Raw genomic sequence first — 17144 nt, 5'->3', positions numbered from 1 at the left:
TCTGTCAGGTCCATACCATTTCTGTCCTTTTATGGAGCCCATCTTTGCATGAAATGTTCCCTTGGTATAGATAGGGAACTAAATTATATTAACACTTTTATTCTCTTGATAAATTTATTCATTTGCTAAATGAGTAAGTTCTCTGAAAGGTTTCAAAGGAGTTTACTTGAACTGGCTTGTCTTATTTTCTTTGAAAGGTTTCAAAGGAGACTACTTGAACTGGTTTGTCTTGGTCAACTTGTAGCTTTACTTTGAATTTCTATATATCGTATATGAAGTAGAATAGATAAAAGTAGCATTTTGTAATCCAAACCAGGAACATAACTGTCTATGCTTGGAATTTGTATCATCTTTGAGAAGTAGACAAATACACCTAACAAATTCCTAGAAGGACTGTTCAACACATCTTTTCATTCCACAAATATTTATTGAGAGCTTGTCATGTACCTGGGGTGTATGTTCCAGAAAGATCTGAGGGAAAATTACGCACCATGTGTTTGAGGAATTGGGGGAATCAGTCTGGGGATATTGATTTTAGGTATGTGGACACTGAGAAGCCTGTTACACAGTCCGAATCTGGCAGGCAGTTAGATATGTATGCCCAGAGTTCAGGGAAGGGGCCTAGAACCAGAAATATAAATTTGGAAGTTGCAGATGTACGTCGTTATTGTTGCTGCTGCTGCTAGGTCGCTTCAGTTGTGTCTGACTCTGTGTGACCCCATACATGGCAGCCCACCAGGCTCCTCTGTCCCTGGGATTCTCCAGGCAAGAATACTGGAGTGGTTTGCTATTTCCTTCTCCAGGGGATCTTCTCAACCCAGGGGTCAAACCCATGTCTTCTGCATTGCAGGTGGATTTTTTACTTTCTAAGCCACCAGGAATAGATGATATTTTAATCTAGGAGAGCACTAAAGAAAAGTACATGTAGGTAGAGAATATTTTTGGAGATAGGAGAGATGAGGAGCAACCAGGAAACGAGACTGAGAAAGGAAGCTTAGAATGGAGAAAAAATGATCAGGAGAGAATGGTGTTCTGGAAGCTGTGTGAAGGGTGGCTGATGGAGGATCAACAACCAGGTCCTAATGTGTGTGTTATTCACTAAGTGGTGTCCCACTCCTTGCGACCCCATGGACTGGGGCCCGCCAGGCTCCTCTGTTCATGGATAGAATCCTACTGTATAACACAGAGTTGTTCAGTGGCTCAGTCGTGTCCGACTCCTTGCAACCCCATGAACTGCAGCATGCCAGGCTTCCCTGTACTTCACCATCTCCTGGAGCTTGCTCAAACTCATGTGCATTGAGTTGGTGTTGCCATCCAGCCATCTCATCCTCTGTTGTCCCCTTCTCCTCTTGCCTTTAGTCTTTCCCAGCATCAGGGTCTTTTCAAATGAGTTGGCTCTTCACATTCAGGTGGCCAAAGTATTGGAGCTTCAGCATCAGTCCTTCCAATGAATATTCAGAACTGATTTTCTTTAGGATTGACTGGTTTGGTCTCCTTGCAGTCCCAGGGACTCTTGAGAGTCTTCTCCAATACCACAGTTCAAAAGCATCAATTCTTCAGCGCTCAGCTTTCTTTATAGTCCAACTCTCACATCCATACATGACTACTGGAAAAACCATAGCTTTGACTATACAGATCTTTGTTGGCAAAGTAATGTCTGCTTTTTAATATGCTGTCTAGGTTAGTCTTAGCTTTTCTTAGACACTTAGCAAGTGTCTTTCAATTTCATGACTGTAGTCACCATCTGCAGTGATTTTGGAGCCCAAAAAAATAGTCTGTCACTATTTCCATTGTTTCCCCATCTATTTGCCATGAAGTGATGGGACTGGATGCCATGATCTTAGTTTTCTGAATGTTGAGTTTTAAGCCAGCATTTTTAACTCTCCTCTTTCACCTTCATTAAGAGGCTCTTTAGTTCTTCTTGATGTAACACAGGGAATTACATTCAATATCCTATAATAAAGCAAAAAGAAGAAGAATATGAAAAAGAACATAGATATATGTAACTGAATCATTTTGCTGTATACCAGAAGCTAACGCAATACTGTAAATCAGCTACAATTTTTTTAAAAAGTGCCAGTAAACTAGGGGGAAAAAATGTAGCTGATAGAGAGCAGGAGAAGTGGCTGGTCACGTGCTACTGGATGGTCAAGTGAATGGGATTTGTCACTGTGAAAGGCATGGGTGAGTTCCATTAAAGCCTTTTCAATGGAGGGGTAGAGACAAAAACTTGATTAGAAATAGTTCAGTACAGGAAGTGGGGAGAGGATTTGGAGACTAAGACTACACAACAACTCTTTCAAGGAGCTTTGTTCCAAAGTGGGGCAAGCAATGGATTGGAAGCTGGAGCAGCGAGAGTTGATGGTTATGTGTAATCTGGTTTGGTTTTTAAGTTGGGAGAAATAGTAGCAGGTTTGATGACTGGGGGTGGGGAGTGCCGTGTTAGAGGGGAAATAATTGATGGAAAAGCAAGAGGAGAGATTTTGAGGAATAAGTCCTCACATATGCATGGGGAAAGACCTGTTGCCTGAGTGGAAGTGTTGGGAGTGGATGGGAATGTGGACAATTCATTTGCAGTACTAGGAGGCGAAGGGGATTTCATGGGTCCAGGTGCTGATACACAGAGAGATGAGATGGTGGGATCTCTTGATTATTTCTGTTTTCATTAGTAAACACCTGTCTAGGAGGCCTAGTCCCTCGGATGCATGAGCTTGGAAGAAGTAGTGTAGGAAGTTTGAGGACACAGGCAGAATGAAATAGTTAACCTGGGACAGTGGGAGAGGATAGACTAGCAACCATATTATGATTGTGGGACAACATTTGTAGCCCTTTTGATGTTGATGGTAATTGAATAAAAGTGAGACCTGTCAGCATGGTTATGTTTGTCTTCAACTGCACAGATGCAAGATGGAGCAAAGGCAGAAAGTTGAGTTTAACTCAGGTTGGAGTTCTGCTAGTCCAGTGTGATGTGTAGGAGAGGAAAAAGGGAATTGAAGGCATGAGCAGGGAAGTGCCTAAGATGAAAGATGTGGAATATAAGCTGGATAAGAGGAACTTCACTGGCAGTCTGGTGGTTAAGACAGCATTCCCAATGCAGGGGTCTCCTGGGTTCAATCCCTGGTCAGAGAGCCAGATCACACACTCGGCAGCAAAGATCCCTCATGTGAGAACTAAGGCCGGTGCAGTCAAGTAAATAAAAACTATCTTGGCTTTAAGGAAAAAACCAAAATGAAAAACTGGATAAGGAAAAAGTAAAGGCATAATGGTAGTGAAGTTCAGGGTAACAGTGGTAGGATCAATAGCTAATAGATTCTGGTGGGGTCAGAGAAGTAGAGGAGGTGAGCTGAAAAGAGGAGTTTGTGGCTTGGGGTTGGATGCTTAAAATTTCAGTGGGACAGAGAAGCTGTGATAGGTAATGACAAGGTCTTAGGGTCTGTTTATGGTAATGACTGAGGCAAGGTGGACAGATCATGAAAACCCACAGAATATGTTAACAGTGACAATGAACCAGGATCCCAGAATTCCCAAGGAATGGAGCCAGCGACCCAAAGATCAAAAGACAATTATTAGGAGGGGTAATGGATGGAATGATTTGATCCTGAGGGTTTTTAGAGAGGAAGGAAAGAAAATAGTCTAGAAATGGTAGCACGGTACGAGGACTATACTTATCCCATCACTGGACCTGGTAAGGGTGATGGAGAAAAAAAATTCTCATAGCTTCTGAAGGAGTGTCCTCAGGTTTCTTTTAGAGCAAGAAGGTGAGTGGACGTTCAGGGGAGGCTGTTTTAGGGTGAAGGCTTCAGGAGTTGGGGAAATACAAGAGGAAAGGACAGAACAGGGTATGTTGAGTTCCAAGTGGGGATTAGAGTGTGGGGACGAGGAGTGACCTTGGATTCTGGGGCTTTTCATAAGTGGCACAAGCAGATAAAGGGCATAGTGCGGTTGTCTTGGAGAGCTCAAGACAAGGTGGAAAGACTACAAGTCTCATGGGGATGTACCCCTGCTCCCGGCCCTTACAGACAAAGCCCTGGGGAGAGGCTGGTTTCTTTCTTTCATTCTTTATTGGCTGCACTGGCTCTTTGTTGCTGCTCTTTGGCTTTTCTCTTGTTGTGGTGCGTGGACTTCTTGTGGTGGCTTCTCTTGTTGTGGAGCACAGACTCTAGAGCTTGGGCTCAGTAGTTGTGGCACATGGACTTACTTGCACTGTGACGTGTGGGGTCTTCCTGGACTGGAGATCAAACCCACGTCCCCCGAACTGGCAGGTAGAGTCTTATCCACTGGACCACCAGGGAAGTCCAGGAGAGGCTGGTTTCTTTTAAGTGTATGCCTTTGGTATCTTTTTAACTCTGTCCTTTTCGTTTTGAATTTTACAGATCATTAGTGATCATCAGCACTTTAGATGGCCGAATTGCTGCCTTGGATCCTGAGAATCATGGGAAAAAGCAGTGGGATTTGGACGTGGGGTCTGGTTCCTTGGTGTCGTCCAGCCTTAGCAAACCAGAGGTGAGTATTTTCTGTTATGTGTCGACAGGGAAACTTAGTTAAAATGAGCACTTGTTGCTCTTACTAGTAGATTTTGCTTATAGGACTGGGGCTCAGGAGCTGATCACCTAGGTGTGGGGGGTGTCTGTCTCTAGCAAGCTGTGTCCCCTGTTTGCTTAGCTCTTCTTTCCCTCAGTTCCCCCTTCTGTAAAATGAGGTGGATGATGTCACCTACTTCTTAGGATTGTTTGGGGCCTGAAATGAGTTAATCGTATAAATGAGTAATTGAGGATAGTATCTGCTGTACCAGTAAAGCTCATTTTCTGAGCTGTAACATGATCATAATTTCTTCTTCCTAACATCATCATCATCATCATCACGAGGTCCCTAGGAATAATAAAACAAATGTAAACAACTGTGTTTTAACAGTTGGAAATACATGTTGCAAAACCCCATAAATTATTCCCTATGTGTTCCCTCAGTTGTCCATCTTAATTTTAAATATAATTCATCTGAAATTTTCTTGTAATTTTAAACAAATTGGATTATTTGCAATTAGTTGCTTTCAAAACTTTTCTGGCACGTGACTCCTGAACTTGCGCAGGTGACTTAGCCCCTCAGAGCTTTAGCATCTGCATCGATAAAGTCATGACATTGCCTACCTACCTCGATGAGAGGAACAGGTTAAGGGGAATTAAATGACAGAAGTTTATTTTTCTCACCTTTAGTCTAGACTTAGATGAAGACTCTCTCCTTTTCTGGCACTCTACCCTCTTGTTTAAATCATTTAAAACAGGTCCCTCTTTTGAGTTATGACTGCTGACATAGAAGCAGTCATCTGTTTTCCAGAACATTCTCAGCCTTTTACCTTGTTCTTAGAGGATAATCACTAGGGTACTCTTCCTCCTCCTGCCCCCACCCCCTCTCTTTTTTTGGGCCTCACCTTGTGGGACGTGGGATCTTAGTTCCCTGACCAGGAATCAAACCCAAGCCCCTTGCAGTGGAAGCATGCAGTCTTAACCACTGGACCACCAGGGAAAGTGTTAATCTCTCAGTCATGTCTGACTCTTTGTGACTTCGTGGACTGTAGCCCCGCCAGGCTCCTCTGTCTGTGGAATTCTCAAGGCAAGAATACTGGAGTGGGTAGCCATTCCCTTCTCTGAGGGATCTTCCCCATCCAGAGATCGATCCCAGGTCTCATGCATTGCAGGCAGATTCTTTACTGTCTGAGCCACCAGGGAGGCCCCTCTGGAGCACCAGGGAAGTCCTCCTCTTTTTCCCCTTTCGTTGTCAATCTTCCCCTTTCAAAAAGCTTTAAGCTGGTACCAAGTTTGGGAAAAACCTAGCATGAGGGGCTTGAGAATGACCTGATTAGTGGTGATGGAACATTAGGATGGAAAAACTGCATCAGTGACCCCACTGCTCTCTAGAAAACCCAGGTTGAATTATGTTCTGGAGCACCCAGGCAGATACTTAGGGATGTGGCACTGCCCAGCCTCCACGCTTGCTATGTGCTAAGCTTTGAGTAGACTTTCAGAGTGCCTGCTGCTTATCCAGCAGGATGCTGAAAACATCTGTCGAGAATCGTGAACTTCTGTGTTGTGAATTATTAATATAAAAGCACTTTGATTATAAATTAAGTTACAAATTTTGAATCAGGTGCAATAGTCAAATGAATTACTACCCAGACTGAAGAGTCATTTATTTGTGTCCTCCTGGGATAATGCTTGGGCATGCACATTTTGCTTTATTTTCAAACTAGACGTAAAAGATGATGAGCAAAATCAGAAGACTGTAAGCTGTTTACGCCTGAGGTAACATTCTGGTGTGTTGTAGTGGTGTAAAGCATGTGTGCTTTTACAAACTAAAATACACATACTGACAAAAAGAGAAATTGCATGTTATGACACATAGTTGTGATAACCTGAGTGCCATTGAGTGTGTTTAAATTATAAGCAGCTGGTCAACCTTGAAGCTTTTCTTACTATAGTAGTTATATTAGCTGTTTTTTAAACTACAATTCAATTTTCTCACTGTCCCTACCATTTTCTGTGGTTTATTAGGGCTCTCTTGTTTTTTTGTTTTGAAATTTATTTAACTGGAGGATAATTAGTTTACAGTGTTGTCATGGGTTTTGCCATACATCAGTAGGAATTACCCATAGGCGTACATGTGTCCCCTCCATCCTGAACCCCCTTCCCAACTCCCTCCCCGCCCCATCCCTCCAGGTTGCTACAGAGCACTGGTTCTGGGTGCCCTGCTTCAAATATCAGACTCGCACTGGTTATGGGACTCTCTTGTTTTAAATGTCCTGTTTCTAGTTTAATAGACAACAGCTTGATTTTCCTGCATGCTTCTGCCTTCACCATGTTGCATTGTTGTTTTGGTTGAGCTATTTGAAGAAGAAAATCCACAGGTAGTTGGGAAAAGGGAGTATTCTAGTAGCCTTTTTAGATAATTGTGGTCATTCTTTTTTGGTTCTACACAAGAACAGGTGAAAGTTTCTGGAAGGTTAGTTGCCCTGTGGAATCTGAAATCATATCAATGAGCAGTTGTACTCTGTTGCAGTAACATCCATTGGCCTGTCTTGCTTTTTACTCATGCATGATCTTCTAACATCATTGGGAGAATATTGATTCATTGAGTTACACAGATCTTCCAAATGTTGACATATTTCCTTGTAGAATGTTTTATAAAGTCAAACTTTTTATTATCCCCACCAATCTCATGAGAAAATCCTTTAAGTACTGGGAAGCTCACATGGGAAGATACAGCTTTTACAAGATTCTAATTTTCACTTGGCAACTTAGATTTGATCATTAACACAGTCAATTGTTTTCCTCAAAGTAAGAGGTTCACTTTGTTTATTTTTGAGAAAATGTCTGCCAGATACCCAAGTCTCATAATCATAGCTTTCCTTTCAGTTTTTCAAGTAAAAATGGAGCTTTGTGAGCAGTGCTGCTAGTTCAGCTCAAAACTCAGTCTCACAAGTGCTTTTTCTCAAAACATGCTTCCATTTGTGGCTGAAGTCCTTAATGTATACCTCCTGGTTGGTTGGGCAGAATAGTAGAAAGGTATGTATTTGGGTCACAACTTGATGAAATTAATTTTTATTGTTTCATCAGAACACTCTTTTTTAAAGAAATTTATTTTTAATTGGAAGATAATTGCTTTACAATGTTGCAGTGGTTGCCGTACATCAACATGAATCAGCCATAGGCATACGTATGTCTCCTCCCTCTTGAACATCCTTCCCACCTCCCTCCCCATCCTACCCCTCTAAGTTGTCCCAGAGCATCAGATTTGAGCTCCCTGCATCATACAGCAAATTCCCACTGACTATCTCTTTTACATATGGTCATATGTATATTTCAGTACTGCTCTCTCAACTCGTCCCACCCTCTCCTTCCTCCATTTTGTTCATAAGTCTGTTCTCTATGCCTGCATCTCCACTGGTGCCCTGCAAATAGGTTCATCAGTGTCGTCTTTCTAGATTCTATATATATGCGTTAATATATGGTATTTGTTTTTCTCTTTCTGACTTACTTCACTCTGTATATAGGCTCCAGTTTCATCTACCTCATTAGAACTGACTCAAATGCTTTCCTTTTTTATGGCTGAGTAATATTCCATTGTATGTATGGAGCACAACTTCTTTATCCATTCATCTGTCAGTGAACATCTAGGTTGCTTCCATGTCTTAGCTATTGTAAATAGTGCTGCAATGAACGTTGGGGTATCATCAGAACATTCTTGAGTGAAACTTTTTTCCTTCTATTTTGTCACAAGTGTGTGACAAGTGAAGATTCCAGGACTACAGATTTGGTGCTAGATTCAGGCTAAAGCACAGTTTTAGTTACTGTTGCTTCTACACTGTAAATGCAAATATCACCTCAGGGAAAGGCAGATAGCACCACCTTCTTATGAAAACCGCTTGACCATGTGCACTTGGGACAGAATCCACAGACCATGCTTTGAGACCAACTGATCTAGTATATAATAGAAGTATTAGGAGAGTATTGGTAAGGTTATAAACATTAACAAGGAGAGAGAACAGGTGGGCTTGGGTCACCCGTTACTCAGCAAGGTGTGCGTCACTCATCCTCTAGAAGTTATGTTCAGAAACTGGACGACACACCACCAAAAGAGGAACAGAAACTGCTATTTGAAATGCCCCAGATTAGATGCATAGCGTGACAGTACCCTTCTGAATGCATCTGATAGACTATTTTATGACAGTCCTTAGCTTTTAGGGAGAAAAATTAATTTTCTTCGTCTGAAGCTCAGCATTTGCTAGGGCAGGTAGTGTAGAGAGAAGGACTGGGTAGAACCCAGCAGGCAGAAGGAACTCGTGGGGAGATGTAACAGAAGCCACCCAGGTGACAGTAAGTCTCCATTTGTTGACTCCTCTATTAGAGTGTCAGTTTCTCCATACTTTCATCAGGAGTGGTATGAAGATGAAACAGATTAAACCCAGAAGACCAGAGAGGGTGTATTCTTTTTTTTTTAGATTTCAAACTTTTATTGGCTTTGAATCTTATCATATTTCAAACATAATTTTCTAAATCATAACAATTTTAGAATCAGAATAAATCTTATGTACCTTATATAAACCTTACTTGAATACATACAGAGTTCATTTTTATGGATGAAATTATGACTTGAGTCTTTTGATTACCAAGGATTATGTCTTATTGCAACACATTATTTAAATGAATAGATGATTGAAAATAAAAGAGCTTACCAGTGATCTCTTAATTTTTTTTTACAAACTATTTATAGTAAGTATTTATTTTTTTATTTTTTAATTTAATTTTATTTTTTAACTTTACAATATTGTATTGGTTTTGCCATATATCAAAATGAATCTGCCACAGGTATACATGTGTTCCCCAGCCTGAACCCTCCTCCCTCCTCCCTCCCCATACCATCCCTCTGGGTCGTCCCAGTGCACCAGCCCCAAACATCCAGTATCATGCTTTGAACCTGGACTGGTGACTCGTTTCATATATGATATTATACATATTTCAGTACCATTCTCCCAAATCATCCCACCCTCTCCCTCTCCCACAGAGTCCAAAAGACTGTTCTATACATCAGTGTCTCTTTTGCTGTCTCGTATACAGGGTTATTGTTACCATCTTTCTAAATTCCATATGTATGCATTAGTATACTGTATTGATGTTTTTCTTTCTGGCTTACTTCACTCTGTATAATAGGCTCCAGTTTCATCCACCTCATTAGAACTGATTCAAATGTATTCTTTTTAATGGCTGAGTAATACTCCATTGTGTATATGTACCACCGCTTTCTTATCCATTCATCTGCTGATGGGCATCTAGGTTTCTTCCATGTCCTGGCTATTATAAACAGTGCTGTGATGAACATATTCTCTATGCTGCTGCTGCTAAGTCGCTTTAGTCGTGTCCGACTCTGGGTGACCCCAAAGACGGCAGCCCACCAGGCTCCCCCGTCCCTGGGATTCTCCAGGCAAGAACACTGGAGTGGGTTGAAGTGCATTTCCTTCTCCAGTGCGTGAAAGTGAAAAGTGAAAGTGAAGTCGCTCAGTCATGTCCAACTCTTAGCTCAGGTACCATCAAATACATGAAACACCCTTATAAATTATCTAGAGGAATTTTTTGATTTCCCTTTTTAGTACCTTTAAGGATTCGTTTAAAAATAACACAAATTCACGACCGTTAGGTACATATCTTGTTGCCTCTCAACCTGCTCTGATGATGCCCTTAACCTTTTCTGACTCAAAAGGTGTATAAAATAGCTTATTATGTTGCTTTAGTCATGTTTCAATTGTGTTAAGGAAAAAAAATGAGTTCCCAGAGGATAAGAGAGATTGATGGTTCCATTAAAAACAAGAGTTTCACATTATTTTTAGAATGAACTGTAAGCTGCAGGAAGGTTGAGTTGCCTTGGGACAGAGATCTGATTTGCCACTCTTTCCTCTTAACTAGGTATTTATAAACTTCCTCAAAAGAACAGTGATATAAACCAAGCTAAAATGTGTGTGTGTGTGTCTGTGTGTCAGAATGAATGATGAACCTAAAGTTTACTCTGTTACCTTCAGCACATGTGCTCCTAGGTTCTATATCTAATACTTTCTTTAAAAATTATTTATTTTTAATGGATGGATAATTGCTTTATAATATTGTACTGATTTCTGCCATATATCGACATGCATCAGCCATAAGTATACATATGTCCCCTCCCTCCTGAACCTCCTTTCCACCTCCCATCCCACCCCTCTAGGCTGTCACAGAGCCACAGTTTGAGTTCCCTGAGTCATACAGCAAATTCCCACTGGCTATCTATTTAAATCAAATACTTTTGACAGTAGTTAAGAATTTTGTTTTCAGTTTTCAGAAGGACCACCTGAAATCCAATTTGCTTTTCTCTAGTGATTTATATGCAGAGTCAAAGCACTCAGGAGATTTGGCCATGGTTCTTCACTGATGGTTTTAAAATTTTTTGTGACATCAGTTCAGTTCAATTCAGACACTCAGTCGTGTCTGACTCTTTGTGACCCCATGTACCGCAGCACGCCAGGCCTCCCTATCCATCACCAACTCCTGGAGTTTACCCAAACTTACGTCTGTTTAGTCGGTGATGCCATCCAGCCATCTTATCCTCTGTCGTCCCCTTCTCTCCTGCCTTGAATCCTTCCCAGCATCAGGGTCTTTTCAAATGAGTCAGTTTTTCACATCAGGTGGCCAAAGTGTTGGAGTTTCAGCTTCCACATCCGTCCTTCCAATGAACACTCAGGACTCATCTCCTTTAGGATGGACTGGTTGGATCTCCTTAGCATAGTAGTTTTTTTGTTTTTTTTTTAAATCTATTTATTTATTTAAATTGGAGGCTAATTACTTTATAATATTGTAGTGGTTTTTGCCATACATTGACATGAATCAGCCATGGATGTACATGTGTTCCCCATCCTGAACCTCCCTCCCACCTCCCTCCCCATCCCATCCCATCCCTCAGGGTCATCTTAGTGCACCAGCCCTGAGCACCCTGTCTTATGCATCGAACCTGGGCTGGCAATCTGTTTCACATATGATAATATACATTTTTCAATGCTATTCTCTCAAATCATCCCACCCTCGCCTTCTCCCAGAGAGTCCAGAAGACTGTTCTTTACATCTGTATCTCTTTTGCTGTCTCACATAAAGGGTCATTGTTACCATCTTTCTAAATTCCATGTATATGCATTAGTATACTGTATTGGTGTTTTTCTTTCTGACTTACTTCACTCTATATAATAGGCTCCAGTTTCATCCACCTCATTAGAACTGATTCAAATGCATTCCTTTTAATGGCTGAGTAATATTCCATTGTGTATATGTACCACAGCTTTCTTATCCATTCATCTGCCAATGGGCATCTAGGTTGCTTCCGTGTCCTGGCTATTGTAAGTAGTAGCATGGTTTTTCTTTGGGGTCTCTGGATGGCATTAGGATTACAGTTCACCAAATCTAAGTAGACATCAGATTCTTGAACTATCTGCTTACTTCTCTATGTTTTGAAACACACTTATAAATACAAAGACCTTCCTTATCTGTATTTAGAATGTATATTATAACTGTGTATATATAGCTAGTCTATCCTTAGACAATATTTTTACCTTTTCTTTATTTAGAGATACCATATTTGTTTTTTGTTTCATTTTTCTGTTAAAATGTCCTCCCCTTTTTTCCTCTTAAAAGGAACAAACAATTCTATTATAAGTCTATACTTAGAGTTTGGGGTTTTGTTTTATTTTATTTTAGGCATGTTTCTCCCCAAGGGACACACTGCCCTTTGGTTTCAGACAGGTGCAGAAACAACTATAATCCGAGAGCCTTCCAGCCTCCTCCCTGCCCTGCATCAGACTGCATTTGTTAAGATGGGCCTTCAAGAGGCTGAGGGTTGGTGGAGGGAGCCTTTGAAAAAGAGTACATTTTTAATGATTACTTGATTTGTTCATAAAGGGTCCATCAGTAGACTGTTTTGAGCATTGCTTTATTAAAAGAGACTCTGTAATCTCTTTTAAAGATTCTATAATTTATACTGAAAGATGTCTGATCATTTGGCAGTTTTTCATTTGTGCATAAACTAGCACAATGTGAGTGTTAGATGAGCACCATCTCAGATGGTGGTTTATTTGGAAAAGTCGCTGTCAGTCATGGAGCAAGCCAATATTTAAATAATTGCTTAGGTTAATTGCTTTTCTTTTAATTATAGAAGTGAAACAGTGCTTTGACATAATTTTGTCTTTTTCATCCCTTAGCGTGTCTGAAAGCAGTGCTGTGAACTAAATCGATTTATTCCAGCATGCATGTTGTCAAGTGAGAAATTGATTGACTCTGTTTTGTAGGAAACTGACCCCTTGTGCATATTATTTATCTACTTTATGGATGTTTATTAATCTAAGTGAAGGCAGAAGTAGTTACTAAACTCTATTTTTCACCATGAATGCCAAAAGTATACTTAAGCAGTTAAGCTAGTAGTTTTCCTTGAGGTATTTTGTTTTATAGGTTGAGTATAGGTTAAGGAAAGAAAGAATGAAAAAATGATTATCTACTTGGTATCTCACTGCCCTTGCGCAATAATTCAGAATCTTTGATGATTATAAATACCAAATTACTTCAGGATTTGTCTTTTCTTCTGCATTTTCTTTCTTTCTTTCTTCTTCTTCTTTTAAATCTACATTTCCTTTTAAGCATGTCACACAGGATGCCTTTGACTAATATCCAAATCTACTGAAAGATTTCATAATTCTTCATGTTAGATCAACCAACTAGTTGTTAACCCTGAGGCCCTGTCCTTAATCCTTGAGGAGGTATGATTCCCTGGAACACCGAATGTTCAGCAAATAAGCTTTCTCTACTCTCCCTCACATTAATTTCAACATTCTCATTGAAATTTAGGGACAAAGACATCGTATATTAGTCCCTCAGTCGTGTCTGACTCTTTGCGAACCACCATGGACTGTAGCCTGCCAGGCTCCTCTGTCCATGGAATTCTCCAGGCAAGAATACTGGAGTGGGTTGCCATTCTCTTCTCCAAGGGGTCTTCCCAACCTAGGGATAGAATCTGGGTCTCCTGCATTACAGGCAGATTCTTTACCATCTGAGCCACCAGGGAAGCCCATCATAATAGAGAGCAAATTACCATGGTGCTCAGTGCACTGTGAGCACCTGACTGCTGCTGCAGCTTTTTTTTTTTTTTTTTTTTAATATTTATTTATTTATTTTGCAGCATTGGGTCTCAGTTGCGGCACACAGGATCTTTCACTGCTATGTGCAGGCTTCTCTCTAGTTGCAGCTCGTGGGCTTAGTTGCCCTGCAGCATGTGGGATCTTAGTTCCCCAACCAGGAATGGAACCCACATCCCCTGCATTGGAAGGTGGATTCTTAACCACTGGACCACCAGAGAAGTCCCTGCTTCTTAACCCTAATGAGAGAGTCAGTGGTACTTGAACTTTAACACACCCCAAACTCAAACTGGTCTTTAAGGCGGCAGAGGGTCTTGCGGGACTGTGCGGCTGGGGTTACAGCAATGCGCAGGTCTGGTAAGATCCTAGCCTTTATGGAACTTACATGGCACTATGTGGAGCTAGCAGGGGAGCCAGATATAAAATTATTATAGTGTAAATATCATAGTCAAATTACGGTAACTGCCACAAGGAAGGGTAGAACTAAGAGAGGCTTAGCAAGGGTACCTGACCTCCCAAGGTGGGAGGTCAGAGAGGGCTGCTCAGAAGAAACAGTGTTTACAACTGAGATCCTTTGAGGACAAAGAGCTGTAAGAGATGGACAGAGATGCAGAGAAGGACTGCTCTGGGAGAGGAAATGGCCAGCGTCAAGGCCTTGCAGCAGGAATGATCATGGTGTGCTCAGAGCACTAAAGAAGGCAAGGGTGGCAACTCGGATGAGGGTGAGGTAGAGATGAGTCCATAGAGGGAGGCCGGGGTCAGACTGTTCGGGGTCTCATAATGTATGGGAAGCGTTTTGGATTTCATCCTCAGCCATGGAAAGCCACTGAAAGGCTTTAACTGGGAGAGACTCCTCCATAGTCAAAATGGAAAGGGTTTTTTGACATTCTGTTTTGCTGAGACTTTCAATGAGACTGATGAATCAGAAGGTTGGCACAGTGAGGCATTTGTATTATAAGCCAGTTATCTCTAACTGTGGAAGTATTTACATTTAGAAAATATTTGTAAAGGGACTTCCCTGGTGGTCTAGTGGCTGGGACTCCATGCTCCCAGTACAGGGGACCCAGGTTCAATCCCTGGTCACAGAACTAGATCCCATGAGTGTGCTCAGTCGCTAAGTCGTGTCCAGCCCTGCGACCCCCGTGGACTGTAGCCCGCCAGGCTCCTCTGTCCATGGGATTTTCTACATGCCACAACTAAAAGGTCACATGCAGCAACTAAAAGATCCTGCATGCTGCCATGAAAACTAAAGATCCTGAGTGCTGCAACTAAGACCTGGTGCAGCCAAACAAATAAATAAGAATAAAATATTTATGATGTATTCACACCAGCCAGAAGTGGAAATCTGGAAGAAAGTAGATAAATTCTTAAAATCCTACTAAACCAACCTCTCCTGTACTCTGCTGACTATGTATATTGTCTGTACTGACCATAGTATACTATGTTACATAGTTGTACTAACCATTACTTTGCCGACAAAGGTCCATATAGTCAAAGCTGTGGTTTTTCCAGTAGTCCTGTATGGATGTGAGAGTTGGACCATAAAGAAGGCTGAACGCTGAAGAATTGATGCTTTTGAACTGTGGTGTTGGAGAAGACTCTTGAGAGTCCTTTGGACTAGAAGGAGATCAAACCAGCCAATCCTAAAGGAAGTCATTCCTGAATATTCATTGGAAGGACTGATGCTGAAGGTGAAGCTCCAGTACTTTGGCCACCTGATGGGAAAAGCTGACTCATTGGAAGAGGTCCTGATGCTGGGAGAGGTTAAAGGCAGGAGGAGAAGGGGACTACAGAGGATGAGAAGGTTGGAAGGCATCGCCTACTCAATGGACATGAGTTTGAGCAAGCTCCAGGAGGTGGTGAAAGATAGGGAAGATTCACTTGCTTCAGTCCATGGGGTCGCAAAGAGGCAGACACGACTGAGCAACTGAACAACAACCATAGAAAATGGACTGGAAGAGGAAGAAGAGCAGAAGTATGGAGACTAGTTAAGAGACTGGTCTGGAACAGATGGGGATAGCTTGGATTGGAGTGAGACAGGAAGTGGAGGGAAGTAAAGTGATGGATTGAAGAGATGTTTAGGGAGGGAAGTCTTTGTGAAATTAGAAGACCAAAGGAGGAATTAGTAGTAACTTAAGAACAGGTGTAGAGAGGGAGAACATGAATTTGTTTAGATGTGATGAGTTCAAAGTGACTTTGAGAGCTCTCCAAGCAGAGATGTTAAGAAGGCATTTGTATATGTGGGTCTGGTGCTCACAGAGGAAAAGTCTGTGCTGAAGAGAAAAGTTAGGAGTGTTAGTGTCCCGGGAACTGAGAGAAACCATCCCTTGGTAGAGGAGTATGGTGAGAAAATGACCTCCAACCAACTTTTCTGAATCCCTAACACTTTTTTTTTTAATTTTTAAAAATTATATTGGAGTTTTGTTGCTTTACAATGTTGGGTTGGTTTCTGCTGTACAGCAGAGTTAATCCACTATCTGCATATATCCCCTCTTTTTTGGATTTCATTTCCATTTAGGTCATCACAGAACACTGAGTAGAGTTCCCTATGCTATATAGTAGGTTCTCATTAGTTATCTGTTTTATGCATAGTATCAATAATATATATATGTCAATCCTAGTCTCCCAATTCATCCCACCCCCACTTTTCCTCCTTGGTATCCATATTCCTTGTCTACATCTGTGTCTCTATTTCTGCTTTGTAAATAAGATCATCTATATCAGTTTTTTCTAGATTCCACATATATGTATTAATATACAATATTTGTTTCTCTCTTTCTGACTGACTTCACTCTCTGACAGTTTCTGGGTCTATCCATGTCTCTACAAATGACCCAGTTTTGTTCCCTTTTATGGCTGAGTGGAAGGCAGTGGCACCCCACTCCAGTACTCTTGCTGGAAAATCCCATGGATGGAGAAGCCTGGTGGGCTGCCGTCTCTGAGGTCGCACAGAGTCGGACACGACTGAAGCGACTTAGCAGCAGCAGAATCACTAACTTATTAAAATTCAAGTAGAGAGTGATGAATCAGAGAGAAAAGGGTTTCAAGGATAGATTAGCTTTAGTAGAATTTTAGGATTTTCCTGCCCTCTTGTAGATTTACCCACCTGGTTGGTGTGAATTCTTTAAAAGTATTTACAAATATGCTTAGAATGCAGGTGCCTCACTAAGAGAACCCTTTGATTTGTCAAAGTCTGATTGAAGGTCTTCAAGCAGAAGAAAATGTTAAAAAAAAAACACCAAAACTCTTTCTGTTTTGACTGTGGAAGAATTGGGGGAACAAAAGAAGGAATGGGAAAAGCAGGATCCCCAAAATGGTAGAAACATTCATCAGTAGTTTGGGAACCAAGAGACATACCTTTTTAAAAATTAATTTATTAAGTTTAATTGAAGGATAATTACTTTACAATATTATGATGGTTTTTGTCATACATCAACATGAATCAGCCATGGGT

General features: G+C 41.2%; 1 protein-coding gene across 1 annotated transcript in view; it reads left to right on the top strand.

Moving 5' to 3' along the window:
- The window catches only part of EIF2AK3 (eukaryotic translation initiation factor 2-alpha kinase 3), an 81274-nt gene that overhangs the window by 13243 nt on the left and 50887 nt on the right, over positions 1 to 17144 (top strand). The window contains exon 3 of the mRNA XM_010834127.1: positions 4374 to 4503. Coding sequence (XP_010832429.1) covers positions 4374 to 4503 — 130 coding nt within the window. The remainder of the gene's footprint in view (positions 1 to 4373; positions 4504 to 17144) is intronic.

Source organism: Bison bison, unplaced genomic scaffold (genome assembly GCF_000754665.1).
Source record: "Bison bison bison isolate TAMUID 2011002044 unplaced genomic scaffold, Bison_UMD1.0 scf7180017864020, whole genome shotgun sequence".
NCBI classification, from domain to species: Eukaryota; Metazoa; Chordata; class Mammalia; order Artiodactyla; family Bovidae; genus Bison; species Bison bison.
This window is presented reverse-complemented; position numbering and strand designations above follow the sequence as displayed.